This window comes from Eretmochelys imbricata, chromosome 10, assembly GCF_965152235.1.
Source record: "Eretmochelys imbricata isolate rEreImb1 chromosome 10, rEreImb1.hap1, whole genome shotgun sequence".
NCBI lineage: Eukaryota > Metazoa > Chordata > Testudines > Cheloniidae > Eretmochelys > Eretmochelys imbricata.
This window is the reverse complement of record NC_135581.1, coordinates 23072100-23093629: the sequence shown is the minus strand read 5'-3', so window position 1 is coordinate 23093629 and position 21530 is coordinate 23072100. Positions and strand designations below refer to the sequence as shown.

The following is a 21530-nucleotide window of genomic DNA, read 5'->3' as shown; positions in this document are numbered from 1 at the left end:
ATAGCCATTGTACTGCACAAACACTTTCCATTTACTAATATGGTTGAAGAATATTTGTTTCCCTGTAAATGATATTCTAACTAACATGACACTAAATGATGACTTTTAGCAAAGTAAACCTTATCTGTGCTGGTTTAAAAAAATTTAGCTAGTCAGACCACTACACATGACCCAGGATTAATATGCCATATGCATATACACGGTCAGGTTTTAATGCACACTGTGCACCAACTGCTATAGCTGTTCAGCAAAAGCCATATAACTCCTTTGATTGTCTGACTGCTTTGGGTGCCCAGTAAATTTAATAGCTCGGTATTTCTAGTCTATATAATGTAGCTGGGGAAATATTGCAAAACATTTCTGGAAATATTTCCTCATTTTTTAAATGAATTCACTGAATTTGTGCATCTGTTTTGTTCAGTTTTCATAAACATTCTAGCAACTGCAGAAATATTTGCAGAAACAGTGTATTTTAAAGCAAATATTGGAGAATGTTCGCAGAAACCCCTTTTTAAATTTATTCTGGGTTGTTTTCATTGGAATTCTGAGAGTTACATTTATTCAGTTGGGAAACAGAAGACCGTTCTAATCTTTTGGCGTTGCTCTTTAGCATAACAATAAATGTCATTTACACAGTACCTAGGAGTCCATATTTTATTCTCAGAGCATTAGACCACAGGCTCCCTCGTTGCTGCAGCAGGCCAATGGTGTGAGATCCAAGAACACCTGGAAGGTAGGTCTCCCCTTCAAGTGAGTACTGCCTCAGTTTATCATCAACCTTTTTCTCCAGAAATACTACAGAAAGATCAGAGGTTACCATGCAGCAGCACATGATGAGAACTGTGCAGTCAGAAAAAGGATACATTGGTGGGAAAAAACATACACCGCCTTCTAAAAAGCAGCCCTACAGCCCAGTCCTGTGAGATAGCAAGTGCCTTCAGCTCCCCCAATGACAGAGTGTACTGCCTTGCAGGATTGGCCCTTTTAGGTAGTGGTAAGGACTGACCAATGGCTATAGCGCTTTTCATGTCTTTTACAGTAGCTCATTGGTTCAAAATCAGCCCAGATTACAGTGATTCATATACTATCACTATGAGGTGGTCTGCATGAAAAGAAGAGTGGATTCAGCCCAATTCCCAGTGGATACGAGTCTACAAAGAAACAACATTGCATCTGGCCGCAACTAATGCCACTCTTGGTAGTATCAGCAGCCTGGTTCAGGACCAAATAGGGACAGAGACTGAACTCTCACCCTGCAGATGATCTCCCCAAAATAGAGATGAGATGGACAGTGTGGGGAAGCTCCCACTGGGACGGCCTGTGCTATAGATGAAGACAGGAGCTCACTTTCAGGCCTGTCAATAAGGCATCTTTCACCACTTTACAGGACCTTTTATTTATTTTTTCCTATTTATCTAGCCCACTCCTTTACTATGATATAATAAATATTGAGCTCTACAATATTTCTCTATAGAAGCAATGCTGGGAGGGCAAGCATGACCCACAGGGGATCCTTGGAGACTCCACTAAGACAGAGCTTCTCAAACTGGGGTGTGTGGAATGTGTTCAGGGGGGAGGGGAAGAAAGGGAGTATGAGAAGCTGCTCTGCCTTCAGAGCTGGGTGGCCGGAGAGCGGCGGCTGCTGGCTACGTGCCCAGCTCTGAAGGCAGCGCAGCCGCCAGCAGCAGCAGATAAGTAAGGGTAGCATGGGATCCCTTACTTCTGCGCTGCTGATGGTGGCTGTGCAGCCTTCAGAGCTGGGTGGCAGTATATGCACTTGCGTGGCAGGAGCTGAGTGTGTGTGTAAAGGACTACAGGCACAAAAAAGGGGGAGTGCGCGATCAAATAAGTTTGACAACCACCACACTGAGATATTTTGTCAGGGGGGAAAAATAGGGCCTAAGTGTTACATCTTTGATTTAGTCCAGTATATGAATTCACCTTTTTATCTAGCCACATTACCAGCAGCAGGGTTTTTAACACAATAGTGAATGATGGAAAATAGGATTAGAATTTTTTTAAATAAATGACTCCCTGCAAATGTTAATGCTACTTAAACTTTTTCTTTTCAGACAAAGGGATTCAAGGAAGTTGTTTAATTTACTGTATAACTGCTATTATTTTTCAAGGTAAGTAAGTGTTACACAAGCGCATACATTTTAAAGGCACCCCAATTAACTTCAAAGGGATTTTAGTTCCTATAAAAGCAGGAAACTAGAACATATGCTCTTCTCAGCATATGTCCCGAGGACGCCAGATCCCACTCATGTATATGACAAGTACTTTGTCCACCAACCTGAAAGAAATGCTGCATCCTTCAATAAATTATGCAGGGACACTGAAAAAGCCATTTTCTTGCCAAGTTGCTTAGTGATGTTTCCTGACAGAACGATTGGGCTTCCTTGCTTTATCAGCTTTACTTCCAGCTGGGTTGTGTATCTCTGCTCCCCACTCACTGTTTGCAAACCCGTCATTCCCTAAAAAAACCCCGACCCAACAATCCAATTTGATTATGTTTTGAGAAACAGACTCAGTCAGCATTTGGTGACTAGATACTTGAGATGGGCACCTTACCAATGCGGGAGGAGGAGGGGGAATATTTATATTTTCAATTTAGAAAATGCAAAAGCTGCTGTTGACAAGTAATGGGTGAGGAGACAGTGGATTTATTTTCCAAACAAGATAAAGAATCCAGTCTTGTGAGGTGCCAGGTATCCTCCACTCCCACTGACTTCAGTGGGAATTGAAAACACACAGCATGTTGCAGGACTGACCAAAAAACTGAAATACAAAATGAAAACAAAATTTGTTTGATATGGTGTTATTGAAAACATTGACTGGACGGCAGTTTGGAACTTTATTTTGGTTGGCTTAAATGCAAGTGCAGCACTCTGCAATGTTAATTAGTGTTTGATTTGCTGCTCTGCTAAAGAGAAGAAAGGTTCAAAATGTCTGGATTGAAATTGTATTGTAGGAAAAAACAGCTGATAAACTACTGTAGTTGTTGAAACATGTGCAACAATTAAGTAGGATTAGGACGACAGACCCATGTTGATGCGGCTTCTAAGTTGCCAATTAAGTAATGAAAAAAGGTGAATTATTACCGCCTAAATCTGTGGGGAAATAAAAAATCTCAGTACGATTTCAATGTTAAATTTCTACCCACGTGATTTTTTTTCTTTTATAGCTTTAGCATTGGAATGATCCTGTTTATCTCTCAGCTATGATGCAAACCATATCTTTAAAAGAGGAATATTTGAGATATTCCTGTATCTACAGAATTCATGCCAGTGAAAAGCTAACTCTGGGTTCAGTCACAGACATTACGCATGACCATTGTAAAAATTTGTGATTGCAACTGAAAGCCTGCTCTAAGAAATCATTTCAGTTTATTCATTTAGCACCAAATGCAAGTGAAAAATAGGCCAAATATTGTTTAAAGCCCCAATCCAGCATATAGAAGCACATGGGGGAATGGGCTGCTGCACTCACACAGAGCCTTATAGACTAGCAGCTGAAGGTAAAAGGCTCTGTATTCAGTTACCAATCTTCCAAGCTATCTATCACCCAAACATCTCAGTTCTCTTCAAAAGTACAAGTAGCTGAGAGGACATGGGAATTTAAACTATATACACCCTTACTAAACCAAAGCCCACTGAAGTCAATAGGAGTAGTTTCACTGACTTTGGATCAGGCTCATAGTGCACAGTTATTGGTGGTTTTAAAGACAAAGTCTGAATGGAACAGAATTGCTTTTGCTTATATGTTGGTGCTTAAGGATATTTGATTATAAAAAAAAACACAGTTTAGGGATGATCTGTCAGTATGTGTTATTCCTACTTGAATGAATGGATGTACCTGTAATAGAGAACTTACTCGTTCCACTAACTGATTATTCAGACACTATTTCAGTATACATGTGTCTTATTGTCCCTCTATAGGGATTTTTTCATCCCATTTCTATTTGTCTATTTCATCCTACTATTGAAAACTTTGTATTTTGAGGATGTACCTTAATATAATAGACATCTTTGTCATCTAGTACCAGCTCCAGGTGTCCAATTCGTGAATTCTTAGATAACTCAAGTTTTCCTTAGAGAAATAGGAAAGAACACAGATGTTTTCTTTTTTTGGTACATAGAAAGCTACAATATAATTTTTACTGTATCTAATGTGGAAACATATCACAACATGGTATTTACAATTGCTGTGAATAATGCATTTACAGAATTAAACAACAAATAATAGCAGAGCAAAGGAAAACAGTAAGAGGTGTGGGGTAAAATTTGACTTTGGAACCTAAGCTTTACTTAAGAGCCTAAGTCCCATTTTCAAAAGAGATGTAGCTTCTACATACTTAAGTCCCATTGATTTTTCACTGAGACTTAAGTTCTTAAGTGGCTGTCATGTTGAAAATGGGACTTAGGCTCTTAAGTAAAGCTGGCCGGAACCTGGTATTCCTGTTCTGCAGGAAATTCCCCCGTCCCCCGCCATCTGATTTTCAGCTCCCAGTGAGTGCATGAACCTTTGGGAGCATCTAGGATTAACAAAGATGCAATTACCCCAGCTGATGGAGAATCTATAATAATGTCATCTACATTGGCTGAATGGCTTTCATACAATTCAGTATAAATTTACAGCTAGATCCTCTGCTGGTGTATATTGGAGTAACTCCATTGGCTGTAACAGAGCTCCCCTGATTGCCACTAACAGAGGATCTGGTTGTTAGTTGAAAGACCTACCATCGACTTGGATTTTTTTCTTTGGCTGCATAAATTTGATTCTGAATTTTTTCTGTGGGACATTAAAATTGAGGTCAACCCCAACATCCCTTTTCAGGTCTGACTTTGGTGTCCCAATAAAGAAATGAAGGACAACTTCACTTGGAATCCAAGAATCCTCCTAGAAAAAAAGAAATGATCATGACATCTGCAACTGGCAGAGCATTTACAAAATGGAGCTGGCCATATGGAATTACGTCAAGGAATCACAGCAGGCTGCATTGCTAGGATATTAAGACTGTTTTTCCAATGTACTTCTATAATTCTTGTATAAACCATTTCCAGGTGTGCATTTCCATTTCCAATTTAATTTTATCTTTTATTCCAAATGTTTCTCATACATATGATAGTATTAATTTGCAACTAGCTGAATTTTCCAGTCCCAGCCCAGTGATAGACTTGTGAACTCTCATTTGAACACCTAGGATTTCACAGCACCCTCAGAGCCTCTTGAAATCGTGCCACAGCCTGCCAAACTTTGAGAAAATTCTAACCCAGAATCCAGGTATAGAGCTTAACTCACTCAAACATTTTCTACTATTTTCATTAAGTACCTTCACATTCTAGGGCCACATTCAATTAGCATTAAAATGTCTTCCCCTTACTATTCCTGGAAGCCTTTGAATGTAATAGGGCAGAGTTTGACAATAGAATGCTAAGTTTTGGACTAAAATCATAATGAAAAAAATAAGTTTTATAAATAGTGCTGAAAACACAGATTGGGAGGCACTAGTTTATGTGCCATTTTAAATGATAGACTCTGTAATTCTGTACTAAATGCATGACCAGTTCAGAATATTGTGGGCCAATTAGAAAGAAGCTCTACTGTCCATTTTTGTGCCAGTAATTTTACACGGTCAATCTCTGCGTTTCTCCTGCCCCAGAGCTGGATATTCCAAAATCACAGTTCTCTTCTCAGTTACAGTGTCTACAGCATTGCAGGCTGCAGATATCAACAAATGGCTTTGCTAATATCACATCCTATTTTGCCTGGAATTTCTCAGGCCTGTTTAAAATGTCCTGTTGGGTGGGACATAAAATGTGTCTTTGACTGTCTGTTTCAGACCAAAATTCTTTTTGCATGATCTTTGGCTATTCCATGAATTCATGCTCCAGTCACCTTTCGCTTCCCTCACTTAGCTAATTACAAATGGCTAGGGTTTTTCCTGGTTTTATTCACAAATGAGACCACCCCAACCCATATTTATATCTTCTATCACCATAGGCACCAACTAGCTAAACACTTTTCCAAAGCAGTTTCCTGAAGATATCATCAGTAACCTTGAAACATTAACACAGCCAGAAAACAGCCCTCAAATATTTTGAGACTATAGATTTAGAAAAGTTAGAAATCCTTGCTGTCTTCTCCACAGTGCAGAAAATCCTCTCTCTTAGGCCTTGTCCATACAAAAAAAGCGCTACATCAATTTAAAAACTAATCTTGTTAAACTGGAGCAAGGCCCTAAAGTAGACACACTTAAGTCTGTTTAACTCTTGCTTAATTAATTTAGCTTAAGTTGGTTTCTTATTGATATCAGCAAGTTTTAAACTGGCGAAAGTGCACCTACATTAACAGCTCATACTGGTTTAAGTAGATTGATTTTTAGGACAATTTTACACTGCACAAGTATAGAAAAGGGGTTAAAGAGAGGCAGTGTTGCTTTGTGGTTAGCTCAAGGCACCAAGTAAGGAAGTCCTGGGTTCTGCTCCCAGCTCTATCAGTGTCTGACTGTGTGACCTTAGTCAAGTCACTTAACTTATCTGTTCTCTAATTGTTATAAAGGGACAAGAATAATTATCCACCACACGTGTCAGATAGTAGTTTCCAAGTAACTTTTTTCTTTCTATGCCAACTGGATCCTCTAGCTGCTGGAAACTGGCTGGGCTGGAGCACACAATGTGCTAAAACACATTTTTCACTTGAGTCAATGGAAATGAATATATCTACCAAACCAAAAATAATAGCTGGTGTAATTGTACCTGAGGAGTATAGTTATAGGCGGCTTCCATCAGGTACTGTTGCAAGCCTCTGTCTTGCTTCTTTAACGTCATAGCTGCTTTTGCTGGTCCAGAGAATGGGAAAGGCAAACCACTGGTTTTACCAGGGTAAGACATTTCAGAACACAACTGCCAGCCAAAAATCTTGGACACTGGTGAAACACAAGAGCATTGGGTTCAGTTAGAACAGCATTATGATTAAGCCAAGAGGACAATCAGACTATCTGAGGAGAATTACTAAGGTGTAGATTATTCTGAAGTAATGAGATGAGAAGAAATTCACAATCGTGTCAAATGTGCTGTTTGTTATGATTCAGACCTCTATATATATTTGAGAGTGATTTAATTCTGTATGATAGATACAATATCCACAAGCCTACCTTCCTCACTAGTGCAGGATTTGGTTTCTATATGGTCTTGGAAACCTTCAATATTTTCCATCCCATCCATTGTTGTGAGGTAAAATTTGGAGCTATAACAAAGAAATGCAAATAGTCATTTAAAAATGATTTATTTAATCACTGCTACAAGTTTTTATACATAATTGCGCTGATTTGCCTTTCTTTCAGGTCTGTTTCATCCTCTCCTAGGTGGAAAAATATTATTAGAAAGGTGACATTCTACTGAGGTCTCTACATGTTTATATTCATTAGGAGTGCAAGTCTCTTCTTTGTGGAAGTCTTGCACAAAGCTTATGCACCACTTTAAGCCTTAATAGGGACTTCAGTGGTACATAGATGGGTCTCAGCACAGGGGTGAATTTACCCCTGGGAGATGAAGAACAATCCTTACTCTCTTTATTCTTTATTCTAATCCTTACTCTTTAGAAGTAGAACAATTGTATAGGATCTGGTTCTCCTGATTCACACCAATGCAACTCCATTGACTTCAGTGGAGTAACTCCTAATTAACACTGAAGAGAGTGAGCAGAGAATAAGGCCCGTAAGATTGTACAGAGGAGGCAGCTCCTATCTAGTGAAAAGGAGGGAGATAGTGTGTATAAAATAGTGAGGGATAAAAGCAAAGCAGTCCAGAGAATTTAAAAGCAGCAAATTACAAAGAACTCTGTGCTAAATTGTGAGCTGCCAAGGACAGCAGTGTTTCTTGCTTATAGTTGCTCGCAGGTGAAGGATGATCCCATGAATGGCTGCCATCCATTTGATCTCATTCCCTCTCCACACAGCCATACCCCCGTCCATAACATCAAACCCATGAAGGAGGGTGCTGTGAAGTTGGAAAGCGGGAGGACGGATGCTGCTGTTTAGACACAACTCCTCCCCCAACTAGTTCAGCCCAAGTTAGAGTAATTCCTGGCCCTCTATGCTTCTCTCCCCTCCCCCCCCCCCCAATTTAGAGTATGGCCTGGCCATCAACTATGTTCCAATCCTACATTTCTTGCAGGACTTCAGTGGGAGATAGGGTGTGCAAAGACTCCATCCTTGATAGGCATGAAAGGGTTAATAAAGTGAAACAGAAATAACGTTGATTTAATATCATGGTAAAATGATTATTTAAGATTATTCTGAGATGAAAATGTTGGGTGTGGGGACAGAGAGAAGTTGTGTGCATTTGGAATTGGATGGACATTGCAGTACACTGAATTAGTTGCCATAAGCCAAATACTTGTGCCATCAACAGATTTGCCTCCTGCCCCTGCAGTGTGAACTACAGCTTTCTAATTCTGCTTTGTGCTTTAGCTGAAAACTCATCAAAAGTAAATTAATGCTCTATCCCTTGACTTTTCCATGAGTATGAATGCCCCTGAAGACAGAGTGCAAAACCAAGACATAGGTAAAAAAAAGTAACTATGCTGTAAATGTTTTATAAATCTGTTGTCTCGTCTAAGAGGCTGGAGCACGTGGTTTATAATATGTCAACACATCCAGCCATCTTGCTGGTCCAGAATTTTCCACTTGGACTTCTGTCAAATCTGAAAGTAAGAAGAAAAGAGAAAACTGCTGGAAATATACACTACAAAGCCTAACCCACATTAGCACAAACAATTCATCAGTTTAACTTCTGGAAGCTGTTGAGACATGAAGCATCCTTTACCCAACATTCAGTGATGTCAGCAGGTACTCACCTGCTGGGTACACCTCACAAAACATGGTATACCAAATGAGCCCAGTTATGTTGTTACATACTATCAATCTGCAGGAGTAAAGCCACGTTCTTGCTGCACTGGGACAATTCCCTGAAATATAGATTGCTTGGATGCAAAAGCTCCAGAGAAGACAGAGCATTGCTAGTCAGTGAGAAACTGGGGAAAGGAGAGGAAATGTCTTTTGCAGTTCATTACTGTCATATCTCTAATTAAAACAATACTGTACAAAGAAGTGGTTGTGATATGATTATATCTCACTCTGATGATAGGATGTACAAAGTTATAGTACGTATAGCAATATAATCATACAGTATAAGAGTAAAATTCTCCCACATGGGCATGCATTGTTAAACAGGAATTTCACATACTTACCCTGTTATCACATAGATTAATTGATGATGAGAGTGGCTGTATATGTTGCTAGACAGCCCTACTGCTTTGACCCCAGCCAGATCTGACTATTTCCCTGACTTTTGACATCAGTCTTGCATTTAAATACCACTTTGATGACCGTGCAATATAGAACCTTCTGACTATCGAATTCTTCTTGTTATTTCAGCTCCTGCCTTCCACGATGCCCTTGCACAGATAGGAACAATCCCATTGCATTCCTGGTAATATTTCTGTTTAGTTTGTCATATATCATATATTCCTACCCATCATTGCCTTCTTGCTGAAACACATTATCATCATATGCAAGACACTTCTTCTCATTGCTTTTGAGCTGACCCACAAACGCCTTCCTTTTACAAGCCCCAGATCAAAACCAGCTGCTTTTGCTAGTATAAGCTTAAATACATTTTCACCAAGTGGCCACTGCAGAACCATACAGAAGAACCAAAGGAAAACGCACTGTTCACATCTCATGATCCCAGCAGCCTCTAGAGCCCATGAACCTTTTCACCCACAAAGTTACACATTCTCACGAAGATCAAGGGGTACACTGATTCTCCTCTGTGGGCCAGTAAAACGTACAAGAATCCTAATCACTTCCGAGACCAAGAGTCAAACCAGTTTCACTTTCCTGCCCCACCAACCGTTAGCCTGTGTTGAGAATCATAACGAAGAATCAAAAACCTTCTGTGTTTTCTCTCAGTCCTTACTCAGCAAAACCTCCACTGAGGCAATGGGAGTTTTGCCTGAGTAAGAATCAAGCAAAAATTGAACAAGGATATCAGGATTTGGCCCAGTGCTTTTTTTCACTTTTTCTAGCTCCCACTAGGCCTTCATAAACATCATATGAAAGATCTGAAGTGTGAATAGACCCAATAAGTGTCTATTTTCAAAATGGCAACTTTGTACGGGGCATAGCTACACCATACTGAGTCACTCTGTTCAGTTTAGTACCAAAGTGCAGACACTATAGCTACAGGGAGAAAACTGAATTCAAATTTAAAGTCCCACACTGTTAACAAACCTGCCAGCTAAGTTCAGATTTTAGAAGGTTATCATGGTTAGTGTTCTCTGGACATTGTGTAACCCACACACCTCCTGGGTGTGGTGTTCTGTGCCATTTAGTGGCACCATGACCACCTAGAGAGATAAAGTGAGTCTGCTCTACAGCCTTAGCTAATAGCCAGGTGGCTTTTAGCTCATGCAGTAGAGGCTCATGCACTAAGATCCTGAGGTCCCTGGTTCGATTCCACCCGACGACCGGGGTCTGGTGGTGTTACAGTTGCACTCATCTGTTCTTACCTGAAGTTGATTATCTCCATGGATTCTTCAGGGGTGTTCAAGAAAACTTTAAGTTCTTGGCCTTTTTTCACCTGGATTCCTCCATCAAGGCTGGTTGATGTCCTCAGTCCTGTTACCCAGTTCAAGCCAGCTCTTCCCAAATTCCCCACAATTCCCATTTGGGCAGAAATCTGGATAAAAGCACTGGCAAGAGATGCAAAGAAACAGTTCCCACTGAAAAGCACCTTCTTTATTTACCAACACCATAATCTAAGCCACAGGCTTCTTATCCTCTGTGGCACTGTACATGTTTCATTGCTAACTTTAAATTGGGGTGAACATTTTGTTTTTTAAAATAACTTTGAAATATTCAGACACACGCATCTTAATACAAGCCACAACAAAAATCTGTGTTATAACAGAGATGTATACAAGCTGAGGAATTTAGACCTGGATTCAAATCCAAACTCCACCAGAAGAGGTAAGGGAAGTGGTTGGATCCAGTGTTTTGATTCAGGCCCATCTCTATTTATACGTGACATAGCAAAGTTCAAGTAAATAACTGAAGAACACAGCTAAAAGTCTGACAGAGTCAGGTAAGCTAATACTGGGCTAGATCCTCATCTGGTATAATCTGGAATATAGCCTATTGACACCAACTGGATATATTTGACCCATAATGCAATTTATTCTCATATGCAAACTTAATTCATAATATCACATGGCGTGATGCTCATCAACATAGAGGAATAAGTGGGTATACATTTTTTAACCAGTAGCCTCAAAAGAAGGGTGAAATACTTTGGTCTCCCACACTGAATTTTTGGGGCAAGGATTTCTATCCATAGCTCAGAAAAACCTTTAAACCAACATCTCATCTTCAGGAACCTGCTTTGGAAAGTGGTATGGTTGTGGAAGGGAAATGTGAACGTGTAAGACAAACGCAGGAGGTGTGTAACTTATCTAACGGGATTCAAAACAAACCCTCCCTCCCAATATTTTTTTTAAACTGAGCTATCTGATTGGTCAGGACACAGCAAAAGCATATTTCCACCTGAATGACTTCGATGGAATGGCCTCCTACAATTAAAAAGCACCCCGACCATACCCCAAGTGCCGTTGGAGACAAAATCGTGGAGATCCCTATGAAAGCCAAGGCAGAATCAGCTGTATGATATGAAAAGCAACTCGTGAGATCACCCACCTGCAAACGTTTGTAAACTTGACTGAGAGGTACAATAGGTGGGCTGGCTAAAAAAGCAGGGCTGGAGAAGCACAACAATAGAGAATTTAAAATTAAATGGACAGCATAAAAAACTGCTGCTTCCTGATAACAGGGCAACATATCGCACACTGCTGGTCGCTGACTATTCTACGTGGATTTCCGAATTGATTGCAGGGCACATCCGCATGGAACTTGTGCCTAAAGCACCACTACGTTCCCCTCACTGTCGGAAGTGTGTGGAAGTAATAAATACATGGTACTTACTTCGCAGTTATATAGCACTTTCCACCCACGTGCCTTATAAAAGTGAGTCTGTATTATTAATCTCATTAAGGAACAAAGGGTACATCTCCATGGCAATAAAAAGACCTGTGGTACAGCCATGACTAGCCCAGCCAGCGGATGAGGGTTTGTGGCGCTCAGGCTGCGGGGCTAAAAACTGCAATACAGACATTCAGTCTCAGGCTGGAGCCTTGGCTCTGAAACCCCCAAAGCGGCTTTTAGCCCTGCAAGCCTGAGTCAATTGACCTGGGCTCTGGGACTCAGTGCCCCGGAGGGTTTATTGCACTGTAGACATTCCTAAAAAGGCAAAATGTCCTGAGGCAGAGTCAGAACCAAGGACTCCTGATTCCCACTGACATATTCCAGACACTGACCATGCTGCCTCTCTTCTATTACTGCAGCTCTTAAAGATGTTAACCAAGCTCTTCCAAAGGTTCCTAGGATACATTTCACGATATTGGTATACAACCCACAGTCTGTACTGTAATCACAGCATGGTTCAAAGTAATTACAGTTTAACTACAATGTACTTGAATTATGAAGCATATTTGCTCCCTACTATATAAAGCATCTTTTACCTTAGCTTGAGATATCCATTTATGAAAAAATTTGATCGTTGTTTGAAATCCACATTCCCTTTGATTTTTACATTGGTTGCTGCTGAAGCATTTAAAGCCAGTCTAACTTGAAAGCCTGAAATTGATGGAAAGAGCAATTCTTCAGTAGCCAGACTCAGTCTTTTATTAAACTGGACCTCTTGCCCCTATGGCAGAATAATGAAACAAAATAAAATTGCTATGCATATCATAAAGTCAGCTGCAAGGATTTTTCCAGACTTTTGCTTGGGACAGAACCATCCACTGTGTTTCTCATAGCATTTCCCCTTCCATAGCAGGTCCTTTTCATTGAGCTGGATTTGGAAATAAATAAGAAACCAACACCAAAGCTTATCTTTGGCAAGGGCACAAATGCAGCTGGAGTAAGCCCTGTGAGTGTTTTAAGACTAGGTATTATTTTGCTCTGAAATAGGAACGTTTTTGGACAAGAACAGGGACAAGCATAATCAAGACATTAAATTAAATTTTGTTCATGGTGACACAAACACATCCCCTTTTGTTACAACCCAGAGTAGATCCCGTGTATTTCCCAGTCTTAAAGGTTTCTAAAAAAAAATATTCTGATTTGGTTCAATTAAAACAAATAATAATCCCTGTTCTTCAACCTCTTACATATCAGGTCAAAACTAGTTTCTCCAAGCACCCACTTTCAAACAGCAAAATGGTTCCTTTTACCTTTAGAAGCTTGACAGCCAGTTCCGCCAGGTTCAGGGAATAATGTTTCACTTGCTTCTTTATATCCTCACAGTCCAAAAAGCTGAGTTCATTTCCAAAAATCTTGATGCTCAGTTCGCATTTCAGCTCCTTCTTTTTCCCCATCCTTTCAGTAAACTGACAGAGTGGTACAGAGTTATTTAGGAGCAGGGGCTATTTACACAAAATACCATACAACCTCACAGCAAACTCATCGCCAGTGCAGTTCAGATTATTAGCAGAGGGGATGGTGGGGCATTTGAACCCATTCAAATATGACAAGACCACATGAGACCCTGGTTATTAGGCCTGCTGTGTCCTGTACAGCATTCCACACACCAAGGATCAGATACTTTCAGGCGGGAGCAGAAGTGATAGCTGCTTCCAACTGATCATACTCAAGATGGGTGAGTGATGGGGCTCCTGAAATGCTGAACACTGCTGTGCCAGCCACAACAGTGCTACGAACCAGAGACAGATATGGCTTTGGGGAAACAAAACCACTGACCTCCCTGGAATAATCATGGGCGTCAGGTTTGTATAATTTTTGGTGGTGCCCAGAATGGGTCCAAGCAGAGCCATCCCGTCCATAGGATGGACTGGGCTAACCGCCCTGGGCCCAGCACTTTGGGGGGCCCCACGCTTCAGGGGAACGTGGGTCCAGGGTGGCCTGGGGAGTTAACGGGAGGCCTGGTGCTGGCAGCAGCTGGTGACCTGGCCCCATCCCGCCCTGCTCCACTCTGCCCCACCAGCTCCCGGTGTCGCTCGGAGGAGGGGGCAGAAGCTGGGAGCCCTCACTGCAGTCCTAGTGGGTAGCAGGAAGAAGGTGCTTGCTAGGACCTGTGACACCCTGGCAGTGCAAGATAAAGCCTATCATGCAAACATTCACAGACATGCTTAACTTTAAGTGTGGGAGCAGTCCTCTATTAATTTCAATGGGACTTCTTAGGAGTTTGATGTATAGCACTTGCATAAGTGTATGCAAGATTGGGATCAGAATTTGTATATAAAATAAACACATTAAACAATGATTATAAAAATAAAAAGCTGAACCGACAAATTTTAACAATTTAAACATTTGTTTTGGCCTCTGTTTCCAGAATAACCATGAACGGATTTTGCGTCACTCAGATGTATTTGTTATTTGAACTTATTAGACAACATTGCTTGCTATTAGAAAATTGGTTTGTGTTGGGTAGTTGTGATCGGTCAATTGACCTGGGCTCTGAGACTCAAATAAGTCACATGGTACTGTTTATCTCCTCTGATTAGATTAAAATAACGTAATTTTGCTGGGTAAATTCATAAAAGAAAATTTAAAATTCTCCTTCCCTGAGTATTCACATAAGCCGAAAAGCTGCTTTCTGAGACCACATATGCTAGTGAAAGTTGATTACAAGAATGTCCATGGAAAGAGGCACAAATACAGGCAAAGAAAATCCAAGCACAAATATTGTCAAATTTAGTGCTCAGAGAAATTTGTTTCCATTATCTGCTCAGCTCTAACATCAATCATATGCAGGCTCCTATAAACCACAGCTCTCTCTTAGTTTCCAATAGGAAAAAAAAAGATGGTAAATATATTGTACTCCAAAAAGACCAGCTTTCTGAGCAATTGGGGCAATTTATCAGACTATAGCTCAGCTGTTGCAGCCAGTCCCCATCACATCCCAGTCAGTTCTGCCCAGAGCATGGGTTGCTCCAAACTCTAATCTTCATTTCATTGGTCGCTGCACAATGGAATTCCATTGCAGCTCACAGCACACACAGCTGAATAAGAAATAAGCAACAACAGTGCACCAAGGCAGAAGCTCAACATTAAGGGCTTGCTTGTGTTCCTCTTGAAATCTATGGACCAAAAAAAAAAAAAAAGGACAGACAGACATCAATAGGAACAAGATTAAGCCTCCAAGTATGGAGAGACAGCCCAAAGTATTTGGTGACATATACCATTGTCTGGGAACCAATGCTCTAAGTTAACATAGCTTCTGCAAAACAGGGCATGATTCACCACATCCTTTATTCTTGCACATCATTAAAACCTGTGTAAAACACTGCCACATCCAAAGGACAGCATTCTACATCCTTTTCATACAGGAGTTCTAAGCAATTCTAGATCAGACCCAAAGACTACTTTAGAGCTTCAAAGTCTTTACCAGGATATGTGTATTTAGTTACCTTTTTCACTAACTCACTCATCTTATTGTACTTTCCATCTGGACAGCTCTGCTTTGCTTTTCTTAACTTGGGCTTTGCCCCTTTGGTCACCAGACGATCTCCACGGCTGTCTCTCTTTGAAGTCAGCTTCTTTTGTTTGGGTTTTCCAGCTGCCTCTACTGGATTTTCCGACTTGGAGTTTCTTTCATCAGTATTTGTAAATAGGTATTCACTAAAAGTAGCAGAGTGTTGGCCAACCATCTTCTGCATGAGATCCTCCGCATTCTCTAACCATACGTTAAACTAGAAGAGAATATATTTAGAAGACCACACATGGCTGGGCATAACCATGTCCATACTCAGCAAATAGAAATTTAACTACCAGAATGGCTCTGGACTGGCAAAATGTAGGCCTCTATAGCAACAATGAATTAGCCATACCAGGCCAAACTGTTAGTCCATAGAGTCCACTATCCTGCCTCAGGCAGGGGCCAATACTGGATGCCTCACTAATAACTTCCATACCGCAACTATAGCCAAACATGTGATGGTCTATATTGGGGAAGGTTTCAGAGTAACAGCCATGTTAGTCTGTATTCGCAAAAAGAAAAGGAGAAAGCTTATGCTCAAATAAATTGGTTAGTCTCTAAGGTGCCACAAGTACTCCTTTTCTATATTGGGGAAACATTTCTTTCTTAATCTGGCAGCAGTCCATTTGCACCCTGAAGCATGTGTTCTGGCTACACCTAGTTGAGCATGTTACAAATAATATTGCTTGTAAAATTACACACCTCTTTTTTCTGTGCTACACGGAAACTTCAAGTGTGGTTCTGTTCAGAAAGCTGACTCACACAGCATTACGAGAGTCAATATCCAATTGGTGCACATTTCATGTAAAAAGATTTTTTTTCTAACTACTGGCCTTGCAAATGGCAATCTCGGGTCAGAAAATTAAGCTAAATTCTTTCCCTCATGGGCATCTTCATCTGCAATAAAGATTCTGGAGGCCAAACTGTGCCTTCAGTTCCAGCTGTGCAATTCCGGGTATAACTGAGGGCACAATGACAATGAGGTTGCATATGGGTCACCATTTTGTACAGACCACAACCATGCGTTGTCAGCAGGGATTGAACCCAGGGCCTTCAGCAACAAAAAGCACTCTTGAACTAACAGAGTAACTCTGCTGGGTTGCATCCAGCTTCCACTGAAACCAATGAAAAGATTCCTAATGACTTCAATAGGAGCTGGATTGGGTTTTAGCTGGCAGGCGTACTAGACTTTATCTCCAATGTGGATAAGACACTAGTGGAGGATATAAGCTGGTTGGCTAGTCTGCTACATTAACACAGTAGAGAGAGTTTCAATTTGAACACAAATCAGCCTGTTAATTGAAGTGTTGAAAGGGCTGATTTGTGTCCAAACTTTCATAAACTCACCAGATGAATCTCATATAAATCTCAGGGAAAAATATACAACTTGATGAAGAAATCGTAACTGGAAACTATACCCAGAAACTATAAAGCACTTAGTTCTATTTCAATACACTAGGCATCCCATGAAGAGGGAAAAAACAGAATTTACCTCCAGTAGATTTATAGCCCGCCCTAGGGTATGTATAGTCAAGTTTGTCATTGTTGATCGTGGGATGAAAGATGCAGGAGAAAAGACTAGTGCAGTCTCCACATTAGCACCTGCAGTTGCTGCAATATAAAATATCAAACATCGGGTCATTTTAAGATCAAATATTGTCATTTACTTTTCAAGTTCTAGCCTTTCTCTTTGAAATGGCAGTTTTGTTCTTTATGGAGAAGAAGAAAACATTCAGCCAAGAGATGAATCCATTTGTTAACCTTTTAACATAGCAAAAACTCAATGGACACCACTGTATGCCCAAATCCTAGCTCACCCACAGGAAGAAGCATGTATGGTGTATGTCTTACATATAATTAAAGAGAAAGAGTTTTATAGTACATGAGCAAAAATACTAATCAGCCTTTGCTTCTGAGAAACTAAAACAAAAAACAGATGTGCAGAAAAAAAAACAAAGAAAAAACAAAAAGACTTTGCCTTAATCTCTTTTCACATCAGTGTACATCCAGCAAAGTCAACATAGGTGCTTCAAAATAAAAACAATGCAAGTGACAGGAGAAGCAAGCTCCAAGTATTTCAGAGAGAGTTCTGTTTAGTGGTATATTTGGTGCCTAGTGGTATGGGGCTTTCTACTAATATGTAGGAAGACATGAGTTCAGAGGTGAACTCAGGGAAGCTCCTCTCCACATCAGTTTATAATATGGAGGAAGCTCAGTTGCTAATCATATCTCCTTAGTGCCCATGATTGCACTAGCCTGAACACCACTTTTGTTGCTGCTCTGGAGGTCCATGCCCCTGTGGAAGAGATTGTTGTAGGGTCAAAGGAATGACTGGAAAGTACAAAACAAAGTCTATTGGATTTGATTTTCCTTTCACTCACACCTGTTGTACACCGTCACATTCAATGAAGTGACTACTGATTTGCACCAAGAGAAGAGAGAGCAGAATCAAGCCCCACGTTTGCATATCTGGGTTCTATTCAGTCACAAAAATTAAAATATTCTGTGAGAAAGTGAGGAATAAAGAAACAAGAAAGCCACACAGGGATTTAAAGCACTCACATGCGGCACAGGGTCCAATTTTAAAGCGCAACATACCTGAATGGAAAGTGACATCTGAATAAGAGGAATATTTCCATATTTCCCAGTCAAACTCTCTGCTAAGAATGTCATCAGGAAGAGAATCTCTAAGATGTTGCTTCAGTGGATCATCTGTCTCCAGGAGCTGAGAGAGGTGACTCCAAACAAAAGAACCCACTTAAATTAGACAAAGAAAGAGGCTTGTCAATCAGAGAAGAGGGTTTTTTATTTTTAAATGAACTAAGATACAGTACCAGATTCTTCACTTATTTACATCTGTGCAAATCCAGAGTCACTGACCCAGCTGCACTGGGGTTAACTCCAGAAATCAAAGTCTAGCCCACTAGCTAATCTCATCACTGGCAATGTTATTTAAAACACCCAGTTTTAATGCATCCTAGTAAAAGCCAGAGTTTGTTCTATGTTTCAGTGATGGTATTTACACACTTTCCAATTGCTGTAGTTAACTAACTAGTATTTAAAGGTAACCAACCTCACTATTTGCAGTATTCAATGTTGTTGTTTTTTTAAATAATAATAAGTACAGAATAGCACAAGGGAATGCACTGGATTGGAGGTAAAATGGACATGCTGCTCAGTACCAACAGTGTAGCTCCAATGATTTTGAATTATTCTGGATTTACATTAGTGTAACAGAGCAGAATCTAGCTCTCTGACACCAAATAAACCCATAATGAAGAGGTCACTCTGTTATGTAATTACATTAAAAACTATATTAAATCAGCATTAAGGCTGCCCATGCAAACTTAATTCAGCCCCCTTGTAAGTATGCGTTATGAACGGTTTTCCCCAACATCACATAGGAAGTCTATGGAAAAAATCTGGACTGGAACCTTGCTCTCCTGTGTTTCAACCCAGTGCCTTAAACACAAGAGAATGGTATCTTCTTGGAACCTGCTGCTCCATTTTACTGTTCACCTCTTTACTGACTTACATAAAAATCTTGTACAACAAATAGTCATATAATTAAAGACTGCATATGCAAAAGAGGGTTGAAAGAAGATTGCATGGGCACCCCAACACAGGCATTTCCTAAATTGTGAGTGCCTGGGCTTTGCAACCCTAACATTCTTTTAATGAAGTTTTTGGCATGTAATTTCTTAAGTTGTTTTTAAAAAGCAAACTTTAAAAAAATTATATCGTGTGGACTTATACTGACCCCTTACATGGGTCTTCAGCAGAGTCAGAACCCACAGCTTTTAAATCTATAGCACAAAGCTCAATTACTTAAGCTACAAGTTACTGGCAGCAGTAGTAGGCTTTTATCTTCCAGGTGGATCACCTGCTACATCGCACATACTTTGCCAGTGGCTTACACAAATGTTTGATAGAAAACAAGGGAATTTGGGGAATCAAGAATCTTGTGTTCTATCCTGGTTCTAAAGTACAGTCTATTTGCTACAGACAGCATAGCCAAGCATATAAATTAGGCACATTTATTGTGGAAGGCAATTCCTGCTCCTGCTGCATTCTTCCTCACACCCAGAGCTCTAGCGCTGTGCCTGGGAGCACACTCCCAATATGTGAGAGAACTCTGAGCGTGTGTCTACAGTGCAATTGAAAACCCACAGCTGGCCCGTGCCAGCTGACTCGCACTAGCAGGGTTCAGGATGTTTAACTGCAGTGTAAACTTCTGGGTTTGGGGACCCTCCCATCTCACAGGGTCCTAGAGCCCAGACTCCAGCCTAAGCACAGAAGTGTACACTGCAATTAAATAGCCCTGCAGCCTGAGCTACGTGAGTCCGAGTCAGCTGGCACGGGCCAGCCACGAGTGTCTAATTGCAGGGTAGACATACCTGGAGAGTCTGGACAGTATGCTTAGTGCAGATGGAATGTACAGAGATTTTTAACTCCAAGCCTCTAACAGGCTCTACTAAGCATGTGCAAATGGTGATTTTTCAAAATCTTAAAACTTGACCAAAACTAGAAGTATTTTCCTGGGGACAGCAGGAGGTCTCTTTGTCCATTGGCACCTCCCCCTTGCCAAATTTCAAGTCCCTACTTCAAAGAATGGAGGCAATAGAATGCCTCAAAAATTATTTGAAAAAAATAACATTGGCCACGTGATCAATTATTCCCTCACATTCTCGGAAATGGCAGATCCATTTTGGTGAAACTTAAAAAAAAAAAAAAAAAAAAAAAAGTCTGGCTGGGCCGGAGAGCAAGCACAGAAAATTCTGGAGTAAACGATTAAAGTCAGGCGAAGTTATAAGCAATTGAAAACAGAGATTTACAATGGAAAGTATTAGGCAACCTTAAATACAGACATCACTACCAGCTTCACTTACAATACCATCTAAATAAACTCATGTGATGAGTACTTTTCTTAAGGGTTAGACTTGCACGTGCAAGTCTGTTTCCATCAACTGGCAATGAAAGCTCTTTACATAAAGTAAATAAATCTGAGGCTGTTACATTTTTGGAACCCAGTTCTCTTAACAGGAGACTGCCAATTGCTTGCTGCACTGGCTGCAGAGATGAGTTCCCATGCTCCAGCTTCACATGTAGAGCTGCAGTATTTATATGACTGTTGGAGGGAGGGGGTTGTAATGCAGCTTGATTTTTCATGTGTTTTTATTCTGAGCAAGGATCCTGAAAACCAACGTGTGCTTTATGCCCTGAAAGGCATCTATTACCCATGAATCTATTATAGGACTAGTGTAAATTCCACATGCTCAGAAGCCCAACAGAAAAATCAAGACAGTTTCTAGATTTTAGGGTTATTGCCTTCAATCACTGGAGCAACCGGACAACAATTTTCGATTTCTGTGCAGATCGGGCTCATAAATCAAAACTAATACAGATTTTTGTCTTTTCCACACTAGGTTACAGAGAAGAGGGTCACTATCTGTGCTGATTAGGGTGACCAGATGTCCCAATTTTATAGGAACAGTCTTGATTTTGGATCTTTTTCTTATGGAGGCTCCTATTACCCTCCACCCCCTGTCCCGATTTTTCACATTTGCTGTCTGGTCACCCTAGTGCTGATTCTGGACAGGGTTAAAAACACTGGATCAAATTAAAATTCTTCCTTGTTGATTATGGTGAAGTTGTTTATAGAAAATCCCTCCTTCATCCCAAATCCTTGATCATCTTAAATGTGTGTTGCTTTTGTATAGGAAGCTGGTGAGATTCTTCACTTCTATGTAACCTAGATGCTTATCATTTTCACACTGGCTGAAATGGCTTCTCCTCTGGAAAATCTACCATATAAACAAAAGCAGGTTTTAAACCAAGCACAATAGATTTTCTGTGCAGCGTCAGTTTTCAGTTCAGCATCTAATATCAGCAGTCTGACTCAGGTCAGGT

General features: G+C 40.5%; 1 protein-coding gene across 1 annotated transcript in view; it reads right to left on the bottom strand.

Annotated features, from left to right (window-relative positions):
• LOC144271419 (uncharacterized) overlaps positions 1–21530 on the bottom strand; it is a 139226-nt gene that overhangs the window by 77702 nt on the left and 39994 nt on the right. The window contains exons 13-24 of the mRNA XM_077828763.1: positions 18219–18377; positions 17113–17231; positions 15553–15834; positions 13357–13548; positions 12643–12827; positions 10579–10761; positions 7160–7251; positions 6762–6931; positions 4743–4902; positions 4013–4092; positions 2297–2477; positions 640–795 (exon numbers count right to left, since the gene is read on the bottom strand). Coding sequence (XP_077684889.1) covers positions 640–795; positions 2297–2477; positions 4013–4092; positions 4743–4902; positions 6762–6931; positions 7160–7251; positions 10579–10761; positions 12643–12827; positions 13357–13548; positions 15553–15834; positions 17113–17231; positions 18219–18377 — 1959 coding nt within the window. The remainder of the gene's footprint in view (positions 1–639; positions 796–2296; positions 2478–4012; positions 4093–4742; positions 4903–6761; positions 6932–7159; positions 7252–10578; positions 10762–12642; positions 12828–13356; positions 13549–15552; positions 15835–17112; positions 17232–18218; positions 18378–21530) is intronic.